General features: G+C 43.3%; 1 protein-coding gene across 2 annotated transcripts in view; it reads right to left on the reverse strand.

The window, feature by feature from the left end:
• Nucleotides 1–207: 207 nt before the first annotated feature.
• SLC18B1 (solute carrier family 18 member B1) overlaps nucleotides 208–23,361 on the reverse strand; it is a 671,163-nt gene continuing 648,009 nt past the window's right edge. The window contains exons 14-15 of one of the 2 annotated variants that reach the window (XM_085611646.1): nucleotides 19,401–19,447; nucleotides 208–2,079 (exon numbers count right to left, since the gene is read on the reverse strand). In XM_085611646.1, coding sequence (XP_085467772.1) covers nucleotides 19,441–19,447 — 7 coding nt within the window. In that variant the 3' untranslated portion in view covers nucleotides 208–2,079; nucleotides 19,401–19,440. The remainder of the gene's footprint in view (nucleotides 2,080–19,400; nucleotides 19,448–23,361) is intronic. The other variant, XM_085611645.1, reaches the window with a different exon arrangement.

Raw genomic sequence — 23,361 nt, forward strand, 5'->3', positions numbered from 1 at the left:
AATCTCAGACTCACACCCCCTCATGTTTTTGACTAAGCTACACCCCTGCTCATAATTATTACCTGCTGTGACTGGAAAAAAAGGCAAATTTAAAACTCCTCAGTAGACACCCCCCATGTTAATGCGGTGATAGATAAAAATACACATTGTGCAAGGTTCTCTTCTCAAACACAACAGGCTTGTAAAATGAACAAAAAACAAAATCCGTGTCCTTCAAAACACACTTTATTAATCACAAACGTAGTCAGTTTGTTTGGAGCTCGGTAAAGCACTTCTTTCCTTTTCAGAGCAAAACACATTTTAAGTGGATTATGAACCTCTAAATTGTAAGGCTGTACTGAAAAAAATGAACATAAAACTAGTCAAAAACAAGAATATCTATCTCTAATACTTTTACTATATATTGCGCACAAGTGGTTTAATGATGAGCCTAAGCGACTTACTCAGATGTCATTGTGGACCAGTCTAAATGGTCCCTCTTTAGAAGAGGGAGTCCTGATATCCAATTAGAAAAATAATTTTTGCTGCACTAACAAACAATTCACTCTAAAACATCTTAATGGTACGTTGAACGTGTGCAGCATTCTGACTCAAAATGCTATTTGTCAACTTGTTTAAAGTTGTAAGTATATTTTAATTGCTATAAATGTCAAAAGGAAAATGCAATTATGTGCAAAATTGTGCATTATTTGAAATTTCAGAAAACCCTTTAAGTTTTCCTCTTTAAACGGTTCAAATGAGGTAGAACAATTGACAAACCACACAAATTTCTCCCGAGGAGTCACACGTGATGGGATTTCACACCAGTAACTTGCAACAGTGATCACTTTGCCTATGACAGGGCTCCCCCTGGTGCTTTCAACAGCAGTTTTCAAAATGGTGTAACAATTTTGAGACAGCACCACATTCTATACGTAAACAAACAAAAGCATACTTTTCTACACCATAAATGGAGCATGTTTCGTGTTGGATTCGTTAAGCAGCTGTTTAAATTGCACTTTCTCTTAAACGCTCCAATTATAGTATTGTGCACCATCAGATGAACAGTGCTTAAGAACAGAATAAACGATGATGGACAAACTCGGGGTAAGTAAGGGTGTACCACTTTGTTATTTTATATTGCTCTGCGTTTTTGTGTGACTCCTCCGACTTGCGGAGACCTTCATAAACTGGAGTTTATGATTATTTGTGACTCAAACCCAAAATGCCCAGTTTCAGATTTAAAATAGAGAATGCCCATTTGACCCAAACTGCCTCCTGCAATCCGGTAGAAGTTCAAAAATATTTTCAGGATTCCCCAAGTTCAGCTCTCTTTTTGTTTTCATTTTCCTTGGGTATGTTCCTGCATGTTGTGATTTGCCATTACAAATTAGGACAAGTACTCAAGACAATCTTTCTGGATTTGACGGAATTAAATCCTAACTCTGAAACGTCGAGTGTTCTTCACCATTAGTGGCATGGCCGTTTGGTGATACTTCATTCACAGTTCTCCCTTTGATGTGCAAATGAATGTTACTAGTCTGGTCTTACACTTTAATTCCGAAAGTTACCTTACTCAAAAAATCGTCCAAGGTTTCTTTCATTTACAAAAAAACTGGAAAATGTTAAGTTGGACTTACTAGGGGCACACATATGGGTTCTTCATTTAACCTATTACAAATAGTTGGTACACTTATTTTGCAACAGTGTAGGTTTCCATATTGCAAGCGGCTGCTTTAGTGGTTGAGTCATATGGGACAAGTGCTGATTATAAAGTGCTAGGGTTGTTTAAACTTTACTGACATATCCCTTTACATTATTGGGACTTTATATACACAAGAGTGATCAGTTCAACATTTAATACACACACAGGTTCTGTTAAAGTCTTTAGATCGCTGAATTAATGAACATTTGTGCACTGATCAAATCTTACACATTAGTGATTCAATGGAGAACTGGATATTTCTTTGCAGGAATGATCACCTTAATTTTAGGCTGAACTTTAAAACATATATATTTGCAATATTCTCCGATTATGTTTCGCTGGGTAATAGCCGAGATCGCTCTTCATCTGTGCCATCTATATTGCGAGATGCCAATCTGATTAAAAAGAAATAGAAATACGTGAATGTTTCAGAGTTTCTTTGACCTCAGTGTTTTTCACGAAGAACTAGGACATCCCAACATAGAATATCGAAGATAAACCATAGCACCGCATTCAACTGACCCTTATTGGTTAACAAAGATATTTTCACAAAAGAAGTTCAGTAGTTATCAACATCTTTTTTTGTTACAGTGGCCTTCTTGCCCCATCACAGGCTTTATGTCACATTTGCTCGTCAATGAACTGGCATATTAATGATTCACTTCTAATATAGCTGTATTTTTAATGAGAGACCAAATCAAGACATTGGAGTGCCAACGTGCTCTTTGTTTTGTAACATTGTATTTACAAAGGCTGGTTATGGCTATGCGCTTGGAGAAGAGGGAGGGCGGAAGAAAACGCCAATATGGACTATATGCAATGTACCGAAGACAGCAAGGCTGAAACATATGCAGTGAAAAGTGGATAAAATGGACAAGGCTGAACTTTAACAGAGAATATGGCCGCCCTGATGCTGTCAATCACTGAAGTCAAAAAGTTCGAATTCTATGTTGTAGCTACAGGTTCAAACAGGAGAAATGTTATTTGAAAGGGGAAATTTTCTCACTCATTTAACAATGTTACACAAAATATGTACAGAGCAAAATACTTTGAATACTCCTCCGTATCACATTCAAGAGGAATGCCAAAGACTAGCTCCACAGAACCAACCCTTCAGTTCAACCATCAATAAAGATAGGGCCGTTGCTACCAATATTCAGTTAAAAAAGCCGCATAGGAAATTTAACGGCATAGCAATGTCCAAACAGCAGACTTTAAAGATCCAGGTACTCTTTATGTACTCTCACAACACACCAAGACTGTTGTAAATGTATCTATGTGACGGAAAAGCTTTTCTGCCCGGGCATGCGAGAGCAATGGAAAAACAGACTATTTTCCCCGTCCACATGGCAACTTCTCAGTGGCGTAGTGTGGGGGAGGCCAGAGGGGCGGTTGCCCTGGGAGTAAAAATCTTAGGGGCATTCTTAGGGGTGCAAAATTTTAAAAAAGAGGCGCAAATGTTTTAAAGAAAAGTGGAAGGATACTTGCCTTGCCCAGTGCGCCGGCAACCCATGTCATGCTATCCCATTGCCACTTCTACCCAGCTGTCCACTGGAATGTCTTCACTCGATCTCTATCCATCGTCAGGGGACATATGTGGTTCCATTAGTGGGGGGTCGTTCTCCTGTTTCGTGTTAGCGGGACTCAGGGAGATCCGCTGGTGCCCAATATATATCCTGTCCAGGATGAGAACATCAACATTCCATTTAAATCTGGAGTCTGTATGCAACTTCATAGCTGAGTTTGTGATGCCAAATTGGTATTAGTAGCTAGCAACAGGAAGGACAGTCCCTGATCTGCATAGAGACTCTTCCGAGAAAATTGTGCTAGATCATTGTGCAGTCTTCAGTGAGTGATGAGCAACAGTCCTCTTCTGGTAAAATCGGTCTAGTGGGAGCCTGCTGTGGACCTATCCTAATCCAATACAAACCCACACTTTTGAGTAATGTGGTCCGTGTGATTCCCATCTCTGTGAGGGACAGCTTTCTGCCAGAGCAAAATATTGTCATCAACGGGTCTGACACAGCTTTTTCATAAGTCGGAGAATTGAAGGGTTGGAAGGAAATGCATAGTGAAGATGGAAATCCCTTCCTCAGGCAGGATGCGTTTCTCAGGGTTCACTGCAACAAGAACTGTAGGGCACAGAACTGCGGGCAGTGTGTGTGTTCTCATGAGTAGCAAAGAGCACCACAAGAGGATTACTCAAGATGGACTAATCTACCTCAGGATGACGATGCCAATTGTGACTGGCAAGATGGCACCAACTGCGATCATTAGCCTGCTCCATTAGGGAGCCTACCAGGTGGTTCACGACCAACCAGACATCATGAGCTTGAGCCCAAGACCACAGCTTCAGTGCCGTTAGCTTGTTAGCATACCACATTGCTATCATGTCGTCCTTCAGGACCTGATATGACCTACCACAGACAGAAGGCAGAAATGCCTTGGGGGTAAAGTAGATCACCCGTAACTCAAAGAGTTTGATGAGCAATTTATTTTCTGTGGATGGTCATAAGCCTCTGGTGTCCAAATCATTCAGCCTAAACAAAAATAGAGGAGCCAATGATAACTGATATGGCCACTACTGGTGGACGGGGCAGTAGGGCTTTCCACACTTAAGATGGTCTTTTATCACAGGCCTTGAGCTGTTTCCCATGCATAGCCCACTGAAAATGGAGAGAACACTGAAGTCAGCAGCAGCCCCTGCAGGTAAGAGCGGTGGGTCCGGGTTGGGGGTGGATTCGACAGACAACTACGAGGGAAAATTAAATAAATAATTTGTTTTTCCTCGTATATCGAAAATCCCCCCCCACCCGGCCCAACCGCTCTTACCTGCACGGGCCGTGACTGACTGGAGTTTGTGCAAGTTCCATCAGCGTGGGGAACCAGCAAGAGGCAAGCAGGACCAAATGATGGAGGACTGCTTCCTCCTGATCATAATTTAATGTCTTGAACTCACTGAGGAAGTGAAAAAGCCTTGCATGAAATAGTGTCCCGCTCTAACTAGATAAGGAGGATATGCTGGGTGGGCTGGATGTGTTATTTGGAAAGTTAATTAAACAAGCATCTGCAATGCAATAGGTTTCGCATTTACGCAAGTTTGTGAATGACAATGCCTTTTATTTATGTTTTGGTTTTTAAAACCTAAATACAAGGCATTGTCATTTGCAATGCCAATAGCTTAAACTCTCGCAAATGCGAGACATATTGCATTCCAATTGCTTGAAGGCATCGCTGAGTTGCCCCCGTCTGTCTCTCATGGCCCCTGAAGAGCTCCCCGTTTGCTACAAGTTAAATAAACAAGCCGGTGGTCACAACTGCGCACAAAAGACCCTCCTGGAGTAAGAGGAACTCATTAAAGAAAATAGTGCGTGCAGACAAAAGAAGACGTACCACGTAACAACCAAAGTAAAAGGCCTAGTCTTCATGGGAGGTTACAAATGAAAATAACAAGAATTGGTATGCAGTTTCTAGAGAAATTATATGAATAGTGACCAAGAAGGATGGCGATCTACTTCCCTTTCTGGAAATCGCGTTCTGAAAACCTTCCTCCGCATCAGGAGGAACAGTTCTACCGTGGAGGATTATAAAGCGGAAGCAGCCAAATTGGCATCAGACTTACGCAAAAGAGACTATCCGCAGCATTGCATAACTACGGCAATGAAAAGGGCTAGAAAAACCCACAGAGACACTTTGCTGGTAAAAAGCCATAAGAACACAACTGAGGCAATCACATACGTGACTTCCTTTAATCCTGCATCCAACCAGATTAGGAAAATCATACGGAAGCATTGGGTAATCTTGAACACGGGTGAGCTCACCCTACCAGCACCCAGATTCGCATTCAAAAGAACCAGTAACTTGAAAGATCTACTGGTGCACACCAGACCCAGGTCCCAACCCTCACAAACCCAAAGAAACGTGTGGGATTTACCAGCTGTCACGGTCCATTACCTTTGCGGCTCCTGCTCGGCCTGTCCCCAAACCAGACATACCAAGGAGTTAACTTTTGATAACAACTTCACCTGGCACCTGAGGAGACACACAAACTGCAACACCTCTACCTGTGTTTACCTTCTACGTTGCCCATGCAACCTTATGTATGTGGGAATGACAACCAGACCAGTGAAAACTCGGATAACTGAACATAAGAGTAACATTAGGTGTCACACTACAACTAGACTTTACACCCACTTCCTGACTAGCAACCATACCCATGACACCCTAAGGCGGGTTATTTTGGAAGCACACCCCACAATCCCCCCATCTGCACTCTAAGATTGAACAACGCTGGGTTCACCGATTGGGCTTGGAGAAGAATGGTCTCAATGAGAACATTCCGTGGAGTTCCCTCAGTACATAATTACCTAGGGTACTGACAAGTGTACTACCTCCTGAGTGCACTATAAAACTGACCCAAATGTAGCTATCATGGAACCACTGGGTAACTTACTTACTACCATTACCTCACTTGTCGACTACGAAGACCATGGCAACCATCAGTATGCCAACGCAAATGAAGGCGGCATCTACATTGTGCTGCTAAGCAGTAACGTAACGTACTGATGGGGTGGGGACACTCATGGTTCAGACACACCTATAACCACTTAAACCAGGACTCTAAGTAGTTCGCCCATGATGCTATTCCTCATTCACTATAGAGGTCACCTACCACCTCGATCTTCTACATTAGACAGCCTTTTAAAGGACTGACTATTATTCGGACAATTAAGTCACTGACTATGCCGTACTATTACACTAGAAGCCCTTCCAAGATGGCACCTACTTTATCGTCAGCCTAGTTCGCTCCCAAAATGGCCACCTTACGCTCCACTGAACTAGGATGCTTTCCAGGCTTCAGGTCTAGCGCTCCGACGCCGACGTACCCGGCATACTCCAGTCCCGGAAGGTTAAACAGCGTTCATCCCGAACTGGCAGTTACCTTCCGGAACCGGCAACACTGGTTAGGACCTCCGCCGAGTGGGCGCGAGATTCTGTAATTACGGATTTCAACTACTTCTGATCCACGACCGAGGTAAGACTCATCAACGTTTTTGAATGTGGCATAGGCATGGGCCCCACGCCTCTCCTGATATACCTACCATGGGGGCCGAAAAGTGCTCCTACCACCGCTACACTGCCACTGTGCTAATATTGAGTGGAGGGCTGGCAGTGAGGGGACGCCACGCTGGTCAATGATCCGGTAGGCACGACTTTCCATGACACTCCATGTGGCCCCGCCTGGTTGCCTCCTCCCGGTTCTTTTACACTGTGGTAGTGACTGCTACCACCGGGCACCTGAGAGTGACGTGTTGCTCCGCATATGTAACTTTCCCAAAGCTGGGTCCACCGGAGTCCGCCATTATCCATGAGCACTTTACCCTTAGCGCTAATTGTCTCCTGCCCTCATCTTTTATTCAGGAAACTACGCGTTGAATTGACGTGCTCATTTGTTGCCGCTGACCGATGCGGCCAGTAGTGAAATACTTTTAGGTGAGTGACCCTACTACGGTCTTCTGGTGTTCTACACTACTAACCGGAGGCCGCTGGGTTGCCTCAAACTTCTGATAAGATTGTTGGATTTCTGCTGCATTTTTATACTTTTAACTTGACACTATTATTATTCTGGTACTTAGTCACATACACGACTAGGCCACCCATTAAGGGGTCACTAATTCTGCATTTGGCCGCGTTAAATAACAACTACATTGTCATACAACTTGCTTACAATGGCAATGTTTGCAATTGATGCTCCCCCTGTATTAGTGACTATGTGGTTCCACACTTTGTTTTAAATCCTAGATTGATTCCAGCACTGATGGACGCTCCTTGCCGATGGTGCTCCAGAACTGGTAACACTTAGGTCAATGCACCTCATAACCAGTAATTAGTGTAGTATTATATTTATGATTTTCGGTCCTGAAGAATTGCCGCATGATTCCATTTCTTGGAACCACAAGGCAAGAAACATGTTGACCACATAAGTGCAACTACCCACAACATTATTGTAGTTAGTTGCCACCACCATTTTAACCAGGGTAGGAGGTAGGATTATTAACGTAGTGGCCCTGACCACCGTCCCCTGTTTTAATTCACTACCTCTACAAACACTACACTTTCGCACCTTGGGCCCCACACACGCACTCACCATTCGGCAAGGATAAAAGATCTCCACCAAAGAACCCCCCACTGAGGGTGCCCGTCAGGTATTGCACCACCGACCCGACGAGGAGCACACCCAATGATGAAGCATGACACCTAGCGGGCTGGGTGTGTGAGGGCATTTTATCCACAGAAGGAATTGCCCATCCTCCTTTTTGGGTACTAAACACCATTGGTGTTCTCCCTTTAGTCACTATTCAGATAATTTCTCTAGGAACTGCATACCAATTCTTGTTATTCTCAGTATTTGGGCATGTATGCTGGACCTGTGTTATAAATAGCCCACCCCGTCTCTCCCTTTGTTCACACAGGTTACAAATGAAGACAAGGCAGTACTAAGGAGGGACTTAAAAACCAAATTAACGAATCAGAAGCCAACATTTACGAAGGGCAGTGACAAAAGCCAATGAAAAATATGGAGGGAGAGTGGGAGTTGCTTCAAGTACATACTCCAATACAGCATGGCTCGCAGAGCAGTGCATGTTCTGCCCAGGCTCGACCTAAAAACCACATGTAAAGCAGGTGGTTGGACACCAGCTGTGGTGAGCCCGCATTCAGCAGCCACTTATCATGGTATGGAAATACACTGATCTCTGCCCTCCGAAGATACACCAACATCACTTTTATGAAGGCACAAGAGACTGATGTTATCACTAGTAGATCGATCATGAATTGATAGTGGGTGGTGCCTATACCAGAACACAGTACCTTATGTGTGATGCAGCATCAGTGTATGAAAATATGCAACCTGCAGTTTGAGGGGCAACATCAAGTCTTCCAGCTTCTGAGCCAAAAGGCCCTATACAAGAGAAAGAATGCTGAACTTCTCCTTACTGAGGAAGGTTTTCAGAACGCGATTTCCAGAAAGGGACGTAGACCACCATCCTTCTTGGGAACAAGAAAATAACTAAAGTAGCATCTCTGCCCGATCGTGCTCTCTGGAACCAATTCTGTGACCCCTTTGCTCAATAGAGTCAGAACCTCCTGCTGCAGATTGTAGTCCTGGTAGCGCCTTTGGATTTCAAATGTGATATGCAGGACTTCCTGTGGGCTATAAGAATAGCCCAGGAGTATTCGCAGTACATATTGTGTCAATTCTCCATGATATTGACCCTGATGCGCTGTGCTATGTAGACGATTTCTACTTAACGGATGATTAATTAAATCCTCACTTGGCCAGAGTAGATCGTATAATATTGGGATTTGCTGAACCTGGCTAGAAGATCAACTTTAAAAAACCTAATATAGCTTTCCTAAGTGCCTTTTCCTAGGAAATGAACTTGCCCATGAGGGAAATAGTCTTGCCCCTCTTTGTTTTGAGAACTGTGCACAATTGCAACCTCCAAACACGCTAAAAAAATTGCAGTCCCTACTAGGATTTCTGAATTTTGGTAGAACATACATACTTGAATATGCACAATGTCACTTGATGCATTAATACACCCTGATTTTTCCACTGCATTCTAGACATCAGAACACACAGATACACTAAGATCTTTACAATCTGACTTACTCGAAACAAGCCACTTACAGACACATGTCACAACCAGGAACCTGGTCATCCGTATTTTACTGGGTGCAATTGGATATACAGACATCACCTTTAACGAAGGTGAAACAGTGCCTGTAGCATATACATTGCATATATATTCCTAACACTTAAGCCCTCCATCCTAGATAAATATAATTGGCTACATCCTTAACAGCTGTTGATATGGACTTTGTCTTTGACCCTTCTTTGCAGACACAAGAATTTCTACAGAATGAGCATGTTTACACTTTGCCATCTACTGTTCTGCTTCTAAACCGTATAAATATATCATTTATACTGAACCTGCTATAGGTTCTAAGCAACGATACTCGGCAGCATGCGCCGTAGTTATTTGTGTTATGTTGGACGGCATAGTCCAACCTCAAACAATGCGTATGCAGTCGTTAGGAGACAGCACAACGCAGTTGGCTGAACTGAAGGCTTTTCTTCTTCCACTCTAGTGTATGGTTCCTGAATTACTCACTCTTATGGTTTGTGATTCGTATTACTGTGTACAGTCCTTTAATGATAATCTACATTATTGGCAACAAAATGGATTCAGAGATTCAAAGGGTAGCACAATCAAGCAAAAACTGCTTTGGGTTAAAGTGGCAGACCTGAAAGATAGGTTGTCACCAACTCATGTAATACATACACTGAGTCATCAGCGTGTGGGAGCACACGCTGTAGAGAATTCTCTGGCTGATGAAGCAGCTAATCTGCAGTTGCAACAGCCAGAGTAACAAAAGTTACAAACTCTAAGACTCAAATAGATAACTATATCTTGGCTGCCGTGAAAGCAATTAAAAATGGGACTCCTTTACCTAAGGGATTTCTTTCTAAATACCCTTATAATTTAAGTTACCAAAAGGTTCCTTTTGTAAGAATTCCTGGGGTTTGTGATCGCTTGATTCACAACCAAGACGCACACTCGCTTTGGTGTCGAGGCATATGAAGGTGTTGCTTCAGCTCCTGCTGGAATGGCATCCACAATTTTGCTGCTACAGCAACATTATTGGTGGCAAGGCTTATACCAGCAGGCCAAAAAATATGTCCTATGTTGTGACATTTGTCAACAGATTAAAAGCTGCACCATGGTTCGTCCACTGCAAACATACCTATTACTCTCCATCAAGCCTTTTGGCTATATCTATTTGAATCTTTGTGGTCAACTGATATCGAACACTGCGTTCAAATTTATTTTGGTTGCAGTTGATTCATGCTCTAGATTCCTTTGGGTTTGGCCACAGCATATGGCTGTTGCTTGAACTGTTATTAAAGATTTGCATGTCTTTATGGGGAATTATGCATGCAGTGCATTCCACTCAGACCAGGGTCCGACTTTCGTCGTCTAAAGCGTAGCAAGATTCAATGACATCCATGGGTGTATAGGTGCATTATTCTTCTCCATAAAGGCCAGAGGGCACTTCTATAGTGGAAAGAATGAGTACTACATGGCTAGAATATTAGGCACTGGACATGGTTGGTTCACCCACCTCTACAGAGTTCAACGAGCTCTCAATAACCTCCCTAAAAGATCTCTGGGTGGACAGACCCCATATGAAGTACTTTTTGGCATCAAGATATATGTTCCAGACCTTGACTGAGCAGACATTATGACAGCTGCAGCGAGCTTTGATGTAGATAACCATTGTGCTGTCTTACAGGACCTACAAAGTTTCTTTGATGCCCAATCAAGCAAACACTTGCACACATTTCTCTGTGCAAGTGCAGCCATAAACACTGAAGTTTCCGGGTGGATTCCAAAAACTGGGGATCTTGTTCGAGAAAAAGTGGCAATTAAAAAGGAGTTTGGCCCATCCTACTGCGCTACGGTGCCTGTCCTTGGACTTCAAGGTACAAGAGCTGTAATCTTCCCACCACTTCCTGGTTCTAAAGATAAATGCATTGTCTCCATCAAACATGTCAAACTACACTATGTGGCTGATTTTAAATTGCAAGCCACAAGGTATTTGCTCCCCGCCACAAGACATTCCTATGCAGCCACTGAGCACCACCAATGCTGATACTTTCCGGCTGGGGCGGGGAAACTGAGTCCTCTACCGACAACACAACAGAAGTGAGTGCAGTCTCTTCAGTTGCATCTTCTACAGCTGAAGTCATTTATCCTGAACCACCGTTGGTGGATCTACCTCTGTTGGACGTTTCGAGTCCTGCTATTGAACCCGGGCCTCTGGTTTTTCAACTAAGTACCTCTGGGTATTACAGGTATCAAGATGATTTTTCTTCAGACAGTTTTTCTGTTTTCCATCTGCCTTCAGCACAGATTTGTATTGTTATTTCATGGCTGAAATGCACTTATCAATGGCCACTACCTCCCAGAACGTTCTGCTACGGAACTGGTCGACGAGGTGTGGGCCCCCATTCTTCCTCACATAAACTGAAAAGAGAAATATACCTTGTCAACATTTCAGCCATTCCAGTCACTGATGGGATTGTTTGGGATAAAGTTCATTTCGGTATATTAGGCACAACGGAGATCTTGAAGATACCATATGTGTTACGTGTTTAAAGTTTCTATGGGTAATGTAATAGTCCCTGGGTTGCAGTCAGATGATCGGGATGTTGAAACCATAAATTCTATGATTTCAGAGCTGAAATATTATATACTGTTTTTGAATAAAAATACCTTTACCTCAATTCTGCTAACTATGCTGTTCTGTTATCACAATTATTGTCATTATTTTCTACACAGAGCCAGTAAGTAGTCAGCATACATCTTTTAGTTATACACAATGGTAACACGGTCCGACTCCCCCACAAGGAAGTTCTAAAACGCCTTTAGATAAATTCACGTATTTCCCAGGATATGACACTTTGGACCCCACGTCATAGTATTTCAAATTAGTCCCTACCCTACCAAAAAATATATGCTTACACAGACCAATCTCATATATAGAGCTTTGCTTGTTAACCAGTTGACCTTAAAGGCTATGATTACTGTAAAAATACAATTGATTTGAAATTGATTCGGGGAACACAATCTTGGTAGGTTTAGGGAACGGAAACTTATTTTAAGCCTGCTTAACTCCCTCAGAAATTATCTTCTTGAATGACACCATCCAGCAGACTACATGTCTGGGATTGGCAAAAATTAAAGAAATGAATGCCCCAAAAAATCCCTCTATTGCCAGCTTCAATAATTGACAAAGTTTAACTAATTATACCAAAGACCAACTTAATATCATGGTGCAGAATGGTTAATTTAATTCCACATTTTCAGGTCCTAACAGGTGGTTATTGTGGCCAGTAGACATTAATGGTTGTCATGCTCGTTTTCTCAATTCCACACCTGGTTTCAAATCAAGCAGATTCCATCCCCAATACTCTCAATAACAACATTCTGGTATTGTTACCACCTATTCGGTGGGAAAACTATCAACAATGGTTGGAACATTCCACACTATCTGCAGTGAAACAACATCTTTCTCTCCTGTCCAAAGACATGAATTTGTCAGAATTTCTTTTGGGTTTCAAATCTCCACGTTCTACAAGATTTATTTATGCTGCTTATAGTGACATTTGGAAATTGTCCCAAATGGCAGCTGCCGCCAGTTTAAGACAAGTTGACCAAGATAATTTAGATAAAGTGCTTGCTGTTGTTGATAATAGTATTAGTATGCTGTCTTCTTGAATTTATAATTTAAATAACATTGTGTCTTCTGTTATTGACATTATGAAAAGTGACATGTAAACATCGTATCATAGCACAGTCAGCTTAGATGCAGTTTAGCTGGATGCTGCAAACTCTTAAGAATGAGCTTGTACCATGGTGCTAATTGAATTGCAAAAATGTGTTCATGCCCTTTAATTTACCATGCAAACAACAACAGTTGGTAATGAAAGACGCAACCTACACAATCCAACATTTAGAGAAGTTAGAACAACTTCCATTCAATATAGCTGAAACACCTTTGGCTGTGTGGTTAATACACAGCATTCTCTCTTTACCTATTTCAACTTTTCAGTTCACAGCTTACATACAACATTTTCCTTGTTGATAGATATGAACCCCACGGAGGCAGCTTCATTCATGAGTTATGGTCATTTCCTTTCTCCTATCGTTGTGAACATGCCAATAAGGAATTTTTCTTTACTGGAAAGGAATTAGACTCTTTTGTCAGACATTCACGCATTTCCATACATCTTAAGATCTACAGCGCATGTAATGCTACAGTGCTGAATTTGGCCTGTTATTTGAAAGGAATACCGGTTACCACAATTTTTCAACGTATTACGGTCTTTTCAAATGGAAGTTATTTAATGCTTACTGATGAAGACTGTTGCAGAATGTGAGCTGGTCACCCTACATCTTGTCTGTTTCCAAGCTAGTCACTTGTGGCAACACATTTTTTGTTTGCCCATACACATGGGATTGTAGATATGCTCATTGTGGCCTTCCATTCCAACTTTGGAGGTAGTTTTCAATGAGCTAGACCCATTCAAAGCATTATTATTTCAAAAGGAGGTAGCTCTCACATCTGCCCGCGAAACATTCAAATTGCAGGTGGCTAGAACTTCTAGTGAAATACAGTCATTGTTAAAGCTAAACCTTCCCCTGCATTTCGGTGAATTATTGCATCAAATTTTTAATGCCTCTAACAAGGTTGGTCTTGCACCCTTTTTTAAAGTTGTTGGCCCCAGCCTCATCAGTTTGTTCAAAACTGTCTTTGGAATAATGGCAGCTTTTATTCTTTCCATTTTTTCCAGTGTATTCGGAGACTTTCCGCTGCTGTTATTCCTCATTTGCAGCATTCTCATTCTATTTCTGCCTCTCCTCAATTGATGTTCCTTTTGCAAGCCCCCTGGAACTAAAACCACTCCAACAATATCGTGAGCACATGTTTCAGTATTTTGAAATATTTCTGCTACAAGAATTGGAACTTGATTGGTCCCTAACATTCCGGCTTACTTGTTTTTTTATTATTATTAATAATGGAGTTTTATATATTTACCTGCGTACAATCCATGTTCCATTGTCTCTGGTGCCCCTTTGAGTGACCACTAGATATTTGCCTGGCTTCGCAGACACCCACTGCAGTGAACATTAAACTGCTAATGAGTCCCTTAGCTAACCATTTTCAGTACTGTCCCTTAGGTTTGTGGCTTGTCCACAATGCGAGGTTTGAGCCACTCACCTTTGAAGAAATATGTGCATGAGCACATGGATCATGATATGCAGGCTCCACTAACCCTTCTAACACAGGTACAGGTTACCCGGTAACTATCTCAGCACCGGCTGAGATCGAGGATCACGTCTGTTCTTTGGAACTTGTGACTTGGGCTGTTAATCAATCATATTTTGCTGAGTCAGACTCCTTTTTGGAGTGACTGGCCTTTGAAATTGCGAGTGACACAATGAATTACCCGGAGCACCATAATTGTTTATTTTTCGAAATTGACAGTTTTTTAGTATGCCAACTATAACTTTATGAATTATGCTTTGAGTTTATCTTTCGATTACATTTATATTTTTTAGGCCTTTATTGTGCTATTATTCTGACCAAAGGGAGGTTTGTTGTGTTTTTCTTTTATGGCCCATTGTGGTTTTCCGTATGTTAGCCTAATTGTGCACGTTGTAGACCACTTTTATTTTGCACACATTATTAAATATCATGCTTGCTTTTGTGCCATTTTCACACAGAACCAGCACATGTTTTCATAATTTACTATTTCCTGGGATGAGAATTATTCTGAACAACAAAAAATGAAAGGACACTGTTCCAACAATAGGGTGCAAACAGATACCCTAGTGCTTAAAGATAAAAAGAGGGAAAGATTCTAAGTTAAATGGACCCACCAAATGAGGGGAAGAACGTGTCTTGTCTCTTGTTGCCCTCACACACCCCAAGAGGTGTCATGCTTCATCATCGGGCAGTTGCTCCTCGTTGGGCCGGCGCTGCAATCCCCAACGGGTCCCCCGAAGGGTCACTTTGGCGGAGATCTTTTGAGACATGCCGGATGGTGCATGTGGGTATGTGGGTCCAAAAATGAGGGTAGCAAAGTGCGTGCATCATGATTGAATAAAAAACTCATAAATCGAGTATAATCCCAAGGGGCACATTTGTGCCTCGGTATCATAGACATGGTCAACATGTTTCACGCCTCTGTTGCCATAAACGGTCGTTGGCGCTTCTTCAGGACCAGGATTGAAGAGTGTGGTGAAGTGCACGTGAAGAAATATTAAAAGATAAATACCCATAATACATGTCAGGGCGGGTCATTGTACTGCTCCTGATCACAACCTAGAATAGAAAGGAAAAGAAAGAAAGTACATTGAATGTGCATTAGCATTGCTTAATGCAACATAGTGTGCCACTGCTGTGTGCAACGTATCAATGCCACGAAAAGAAAACAGCACGAGACCAGAGATGGGTCAAGTATCCCCTAATTAGACACAGGACATGTACGGAAGGCTTAGGGCCGTAATATGGTGGGCCAAAATTATCAAGGGGCCCAAACTAGGGGGAGGATAAGTACTAGCCCATCCCCAAATGAAGATAGGGTACCCTTAGCCCCACCAAATCCCCGGAAGAGTCATAAACCTTCATAAAAGAAACCTACACATTGCTGGAGAATGTCCTTACCTCCCAAATAAACTGCACTCGCTCCAAAGACTGTGGGCGGAAAACGCCCGCACCATGACGGGCTAACAAAAACAGACATTACAAAAGAATATATAACAAAGATAAACATACATCCAAAGGTACGAGCAATGTGCTCAAAAATGTAAAACTCAGTCGCACATCCTCATCGTCCAATGTTTAACTCACAAATGTCATAAGTGCCCAACGCCCATGCACCTATCGTGTCCCGCCACCAAGCCAAATATGCAGCAGTGGCCGCGCGACGGAAGATTTTTAAAGAAGGCGTATAGGTGCCGTAGGCGTGCTCTAATTCCGGGGTGTTCCTCTGTCCCAAGTGGGGACAGCGCATGCGTACAAACTGGCCCCAAAGCGCATGCGTGGCCGGGGAATGCTAATCCCCAGCGCATCGACATCCCGGGTGGAGACTAATTAACAAAGCAGTCTAAGAGAATTTGTTAAGCCACAACCCAGTGTACAAATAATAGCATACACCGGGGAAGTGTGTGCTTCTATGTAAGCTGGAAATTACAATGAACGATAAGGGAGCCCTCCAGGGACAGTCTCGTTACAGCGACTTATGTCAGACATTGAAGTACCCTATATTACTGGTGACTTATTAAACAGCGTATTATACCCAAACCTAACATGTGTAAGGATGCCAAATCCATGTAATCCTGTCGTTATAAAAGGGGGTAGGTAAATGAAAAAGAGGAGGGGGGGGAGAGAAGAGCGGCCACCAAAATTCATACACCCTCAGTAAGTATATATAGTGTATCCCTGAGAGCCTCCCATCCTGGTGATACCAAAGGGCTCGTGTGGAAAAAGAAATAAGAAGTAGAAGGGATAGTAAAGATAATTGGTCCCTCGGCAGAACCGCCGTGCATTAATACTATCAAAAAGAGGGGGGGACCTGAGAGCCAGTTAATGGTCCAGTGTCCGTGCTCCCAAAATTACATACAACAAAAAATGAAAGGACACTGTTCCAACAATAGGGTGCAAACAGATACCCTAGTGCTTAAAGATAAAAAGAGGGAAAGATTCTAAGTTAAATGGACCCACCAAATGAGGGGAAGAACGTGTCTTGTCTCTTGTTGCCCTCACACACCCCAAGAGGTGTCATGCTTCATCATCGGGCAGTTGCTCCTCGTTGGGCCGGCGCTGCAATCCCCAACGGGTCCCCCGAAGGGTCACTTTGGCGGAGATCTTTTGAGACATGCCGGATGGTGCATGTGGGTATGTGGGTCCAAAAATGAGGGTAGCAAAGTGCGTGCATCATGATTTAAAACTGACCAAGGGTGGCCAGAAAAAGTTGTAGTGTATAGCAACACCCTTGTCAGAATAAAAAACTCATAAATCGAGTATAATCCCAAGGGGCACATTTGTGCCTCGGTATCATAGACATGGTCAACATGTTTCACGCCTCTGTTGCCATAAACGGTCGTTGGCGCTTCTTCAGGACCAGGATTGAAGAGTGTGGTGAAGTGCACGTGAAGAAATATTAAAAGATAAATACCCATAATACATGTCAGGGCGGGTCATTGTACTGCTCCTGATCACAACCTAGAATAGAAAGGAAAAGAAAGAAAGTACATTGAATGTGCATTAGCATTGCTTAATGCAACATAGTGTGCCACTGCTGTGTGCAACGTATCAATGCCACGAAAAGAAAACAGCACGAGACCAGAGATGGGTCAAGTATCCCCTAATTAGACACAGGACATGTACGGAAGGCTTAGGGCCGTAATATGGTGGGCCAAAATTATCAAGGGGCCCAAACTAGGGGGAGGATAAGTACTAGCCCATCCCCAAATGAAGATAGGGTACCCTTAGCCCCACCAAATCCCCGGAAGAGTCATAAACCTTCATAAAAGAAACCTACACATTGCTGGAGAATGTCCTTACCTCCCAAATAAACTGCACTCGCTCCAAAGACTGTGGGCGGAAAACGCCCGCACCATGACGGGCTAACAAAAACAGACATTACAAAAGAATATATAACAAAGATAAACATACATCCAAAGGTACGAGCAATGTGCTCAAAAATGTAAAACTCAGTCGCACATCCTCATCGTCCAATGTTTAACTCACAAATGTCATAAGTGCCCAACGCCCATGCACCTATCGTGTCCCGCCACCAAGCCAAATATGCAGCAGTGGCCGCGCGACGGAAGATTTTTAAAGAAGGCGTATAGGTGCCGTAGGCGTGCTCTAATTCCGGGGTGTTCCTCTGTCCCAAGTGGGGACAGCGCATGCGTACAAACTGGCCCCAAAGCGCATGCGTGGCCGGGGAATGCTAATCCCCAGCGCATCGACATCCCGGGTGGAGACTAATTAACAAAGCAGTCTAAGAGAATTTGTTAAGCCACAACCCAGTGTACAAATAATAGCATACACCGGGGAAGTGTGTGCTTCTATGTAAGCTGGAAATTACAATGAACGATAAGGGAGCCCTCCAGGGACAGTCTCGTTACAGCGACTTATGTCAGACATTGAAGTACCCTATATTACTGGTGACTTATTAAACAGCGTATTATACCCAAACCTAACATGTGTAAGGATGCCAAATCCATGTAATCCTGTCGTTATAAAAGGGGGTAGGTAAATGAAAAAGAGGAGGGGGGGGAGAGAAGAGCGGCCACCAAAATTCATACACCCTCAGTAAGTATATATAGTGTATCCCTGAGAGCCTCCCATCCTGGTGATACCAAAGGGCTCGTGTGGAAAAAGAAATAAGAAGTAGAAGGGATAGTAAAGATAATTGGTCCCTCGGCAGAACCGCCGTGCATTAATACTATCAAAAAGAGGGGGGGACCTGAGAGCCAGTTAATGGTCCAGTGTCCGTGCTCCCAAAATTACATACAACAAAAAATGAAAGGACACTGTTCCAACAATAGGGTGCAAACAGATACCCTAGTGCTTAAAGATAAAAAGAGGGAAAGATTCTAAGTTAAATGGACCCACCAAATGAGGGGAAGAACGTGTCTTGTCTCTTGTTGCCCTCACACACCCCAAGAGGTGTCATGCTTCATCATCGGGCAGTTGCTCCTCGTTGGGCCGGCGCTGCAATCCCCAACGGGTCCCCCGAAGGGTCACTTTGGCGGAGATCTTTTGAGACATGCCGGATGGTGCATGTGGGTATGTGGGTCCAAAAATGAGGGTAGCAAAGTGCGTGCATCATGATTTAAAACTGACCAAGGGTGGCCAGAAAAAGTTGTAGTGTATAGCAACACCCTTGTCAGAATAAAAAACTCATAAATCGAGTATAATCCCAAGGGGCACATTTGTGCCTCGGTATCATAGACATGGTCAACATGTTTCACGCCTCTGTTGCCATAAACGGTCGTTGGCGCTTCTTCAGGACCAGGATTGAAGAGTGTGGTGAAGTGCACGTGAAGAAATATTAAAAGATAAATACCCATAATACATGTCAGGGCGGGTCATTGTACTGCTCCTGATCACAACCTAGAATAGAAAGGAAAAGAAAGAAAGTACATTGAATGTGCATTAGCATTGCTTAATGCAACATAGTGTGCCACTGCTGTGTGCAACGTATCAATGCCACGAAAAGAAAACAGCACGAGACCAGAGATGGGTCAAGTATCCCCTAATTAGACACAGGACATGTACGGAAGGCTTAGGGCCGTAATATGGTGGGCCAAAATTATCAAGGGGCCCAAACTAGGGGGAGGATAAGTACTAGCCCATCCCCAAATGAAGATAGGGTACCCTTAGCCCCACCAAATCCCCGGAAGAGTCATAAACCTTCATAAAAGAAACCTACACATTGCTGGAGAATGTCCTTACCTCCCAAATAAACTGCACTCGCTCCAAAGACTGTGGGCGGAAAACGCCCGCACCATGACGGGCTAACAAAAACAGACATTACAAAAGAATATATAACAAAGATAAACATACATCCAAAGGTACGAGCAATGTGCTCAAAAATGTAAAACTCAGTCGCACATCCTCATCGTCCAATGTTTAACTCACAAATGTCATAAGTGCCCAACGCCCATGCACCTATCGTGTCCCGCCACCAAGCCAAATATGCAGCAGTGGCCGCGCGACGGAAGATTTTTAAAGAAGGCGTATAGGTGCCGTAGGCGTGCTCTAATTCCGGGGTGTTCCTCTGTCCCAAGTGGGGACAGCGCATGCGTACAAACTGGCCCCAAAGCGCATGCGTGGCCGGGGAATGCTAATCCCCAGCGCATCGACATCCCGGGTGGAGACTAATTAACAAAGCAGTCTAAGAGAATTTGTTAAGCCACAACCCAGTGTACAAATAATAGCATACACCGGGGAAGTGTGTGCTTCTATGTAAGCTGGAAATTACAATGAACGATAAGGGAGCCCTCCAGGGACAGTCTCGTTACAGCGACTTATGTCAGACATTGAAGTACCCTATATTACTGGTGACTTATTAAACAGCGTATTATACCCAAACCTAACATGTGTAAGGATGCCAAATCCATGTAATCCTGTCGTTATAAAAGGGGGTAGGTAAATGAAAAAGAGGAGGGGGGGGAGAGAAGAGCGGCCACCAAAATTCATACACCCTCAGTAAGTATATATAGTGTATCCCTGAGAGCCTCCCATCCTGGTGATACCAAAGGGCTCGTGTGGAAAAAGAAATAAGAAGTAGAAGGGATAGTAAAGATAATTGGTCCCTCGGCAGAACCGCCGTGCATTAATACTATCAAAAAGAGGGGGGGACCTGAGAGCCAGTTAATGGTCCAGTGTCCGTGCTCCCAAAATTACATACAACAAAAAATGAAAGGACACTGTTCCAACAATAGGGTGCAAACAGATACCCTAGTGCTTAAAGATAAAAAGAGGGAAAGATTCTAAGTTAAATGGACCCACCAAATGAGGGGAAGAACGTGTCTTGTCTCTTGTTGCCCTCACACACCCCAAGAGGTGTCATGCTTCATCATCGGGCAGTTGCTCCTCGTTGGGCCGGCGCTGCAATCCCCAACGGGTCCCCCGAAGGGTCACTTTGGCGGAGATCTTTTGAGACATGCCGGATGGTGCATGTGGGTATGTGGGTCCAAAAATGAGGGTAGCAAAGTGCGTGCATCATGATTTAAAACTGACCAAGGGTGGCCAGAAAAAGTTGTAGTGTATAGCAACACCCTTGTCAGAATAAAAAACTCATAAATCGAGTATAATCCCAAGGGGCACATTTGTGCCTCGGTATCATAGACATGGTCAACATGTTTCACGCCTCTGTTGCCATAAACGGTCGTTGGCGCTTCTTCAGGACCAGGATTGAAGAGTGCAATGTGTAGGTTTCTTTTATGAAGGTTTATGACTCTTCCGGGGATTTGGTGGGGCTAAGGGTACCCTATCTTCATTTGGGGATGGGCTAGTACTTATCCTCCCCCTAGTTTGGGCCCCTTGATAATTTTGGCCCACCATATTACGGCCCTAAGCCTTCCGTACATGTCCTGTGTCTAATTAGGGGATACTTGACCCATCTCTGGTCTCGTGCTGTTTTCTTTTCGTGGCATTGATACGTTGCACACAGCAGTGGCACACTATGTTGCATTAAGCAATGCTAATGCACATTCAATGTACTTTCTTTCTTTTCCTTTCTATTCTAGGTTGTGATCAGGAGCAGTACAATGACCCGCCCTGACATGTATTATGGGTATTTATCTTTTAATATTTCTTCACGTGCACTTCACCACACTCTTCAATCCTGGTCCTGAAGAAGCGCCAACGACCGTTTATGGCAACAGAGGCGTGAAACATGTTGACCATGTCTATGATACCGAGGCACAAATGTGCCCCTTGGGATTATACTCGATTTATGAGTTTTTTATTCTGACAAGGGTGTTGCTATACACTACAACTTTTTCTGGCCACCCTTGGTCAGTTTTAAATCATGATGCACGCACTTTGCTACCCTCATTTTTGGACCCACATACCCACATGCACCATCCGGCATGTCTCAAAAGATCTCCGCCAAAGTGACCCTTCGGGGGACCCGTTGGGGATTGCAGCGCCGGCCCAACGAGGAGCAACTGCCCGATGATGAAGCATGACACCTCTTGGGGTGTGTGAGGGCAACAAGAGACAAGACACGTTCTTCCCCTCATTTGGTGGGTCCATTTAACTTAGAATCTTTCCCTCTTTTTATCTTTAAGCACTAGGGTATCTGTTTGCACCCTATTGTTGGAACAGTGTCCTTTCATTTTTTGTTGTATGTAATTTTGGGAGCACGGACACTGGACCATTAACTGGCTCTCAGGTCCCCCCCTCTTTTTGATAGAATTATTCTGAACAGCCTAGGCTATTCTCTCTGGTCAGACACTAGCACATAGACATAATATAAGAATGCAGATTCTGTTTTGAATATACATATCTTGTCATGTAACTGAGGACAAGGATTTTGAACAGACAGACAGACAGAGCAAAGGTCCTGAAACAAGTGTGCTGCATCAGCTGAGATGTAGAACATCCACCTATGTATGCTAAGGTATGTGGTCCGCCACTAAACCCAGAGATCAATAATTTATAATCACTTCGCTTCAGTAGTACGGGAGGGCAGATCTATCAGTTAACATGACAGGGCTTTTTATTGCATATGGTTTATTAACCATGCTGATGATATTATTGACATGTATTTGTTTTCTAATTGTGGCGCAATTATTGCATCTTAAAGCACAATAGTTTGAATAAACATTGTAAACTTGCTTCGTGTGTCTTTTTTAATCTTACTGTGGACAAGCACGAGTGAGAGAGCGAAAGGGTGTGTCCTGTTACTGCGATCCCTGAGAGGGTCGAGAGTGTAGTGTTCTGGGTTGCCAAATCACTTGTTTCTCTAGAAATGTTAGGAGGGCAAGTAAGGTACTCTAGCTAGTCGGACTCAGGCTCAGAGAAACTGAGGTGGTATGAGACTCAGTCCCCACATACTAATGTTCTATGGCCCCAAGCATAGTTCTGTTCCTGAATGGAATCCCTGCAACAAACCACTCTTCTGCAGTTGCTGAGTGCCAGAAACAATAGGTGTCAATGTGAGCCAAGTTAAATGTACACCCAAGCACTGTAGGAAGGATATTACTCACTTTTATTTGATTTTTTAACCCTATATAGGCCAGAGATGTTATTGACTATGAGCTGTGGGCGGAGGAGAGTCAATGGAATAACTTTTTATATTGAGCAGAGTCTGAAGGGAGGATGGCAGAGTCTGCTCTGCTGGGTTTACAACCCATGGCCATACGGCAGGCTCATATATTTGTTAGAATTCTGCCATCCACCCACTAGGTTGGAACTCACAAAGGCCTGTGAGGACTTGCTTTAGCACCAGTATATGCAATAAACCTAGCATTACTGGCTTCATATCACACTTGTACCCCTCATCCGCAGAACAT

The sequence above is a fragment of the Triturus cristatus genome, chromosome 6, assembly GCF_964204655.1.
Source record: "Triturus cristatus chromosome 6, aTriCri1.1, whole genome shotgun sequence".
NCBI lineage: Eukaryota > Metazoa > Chordata > Amphibia > Caudata > Salamandridae > Triturus > Triturus cristatus.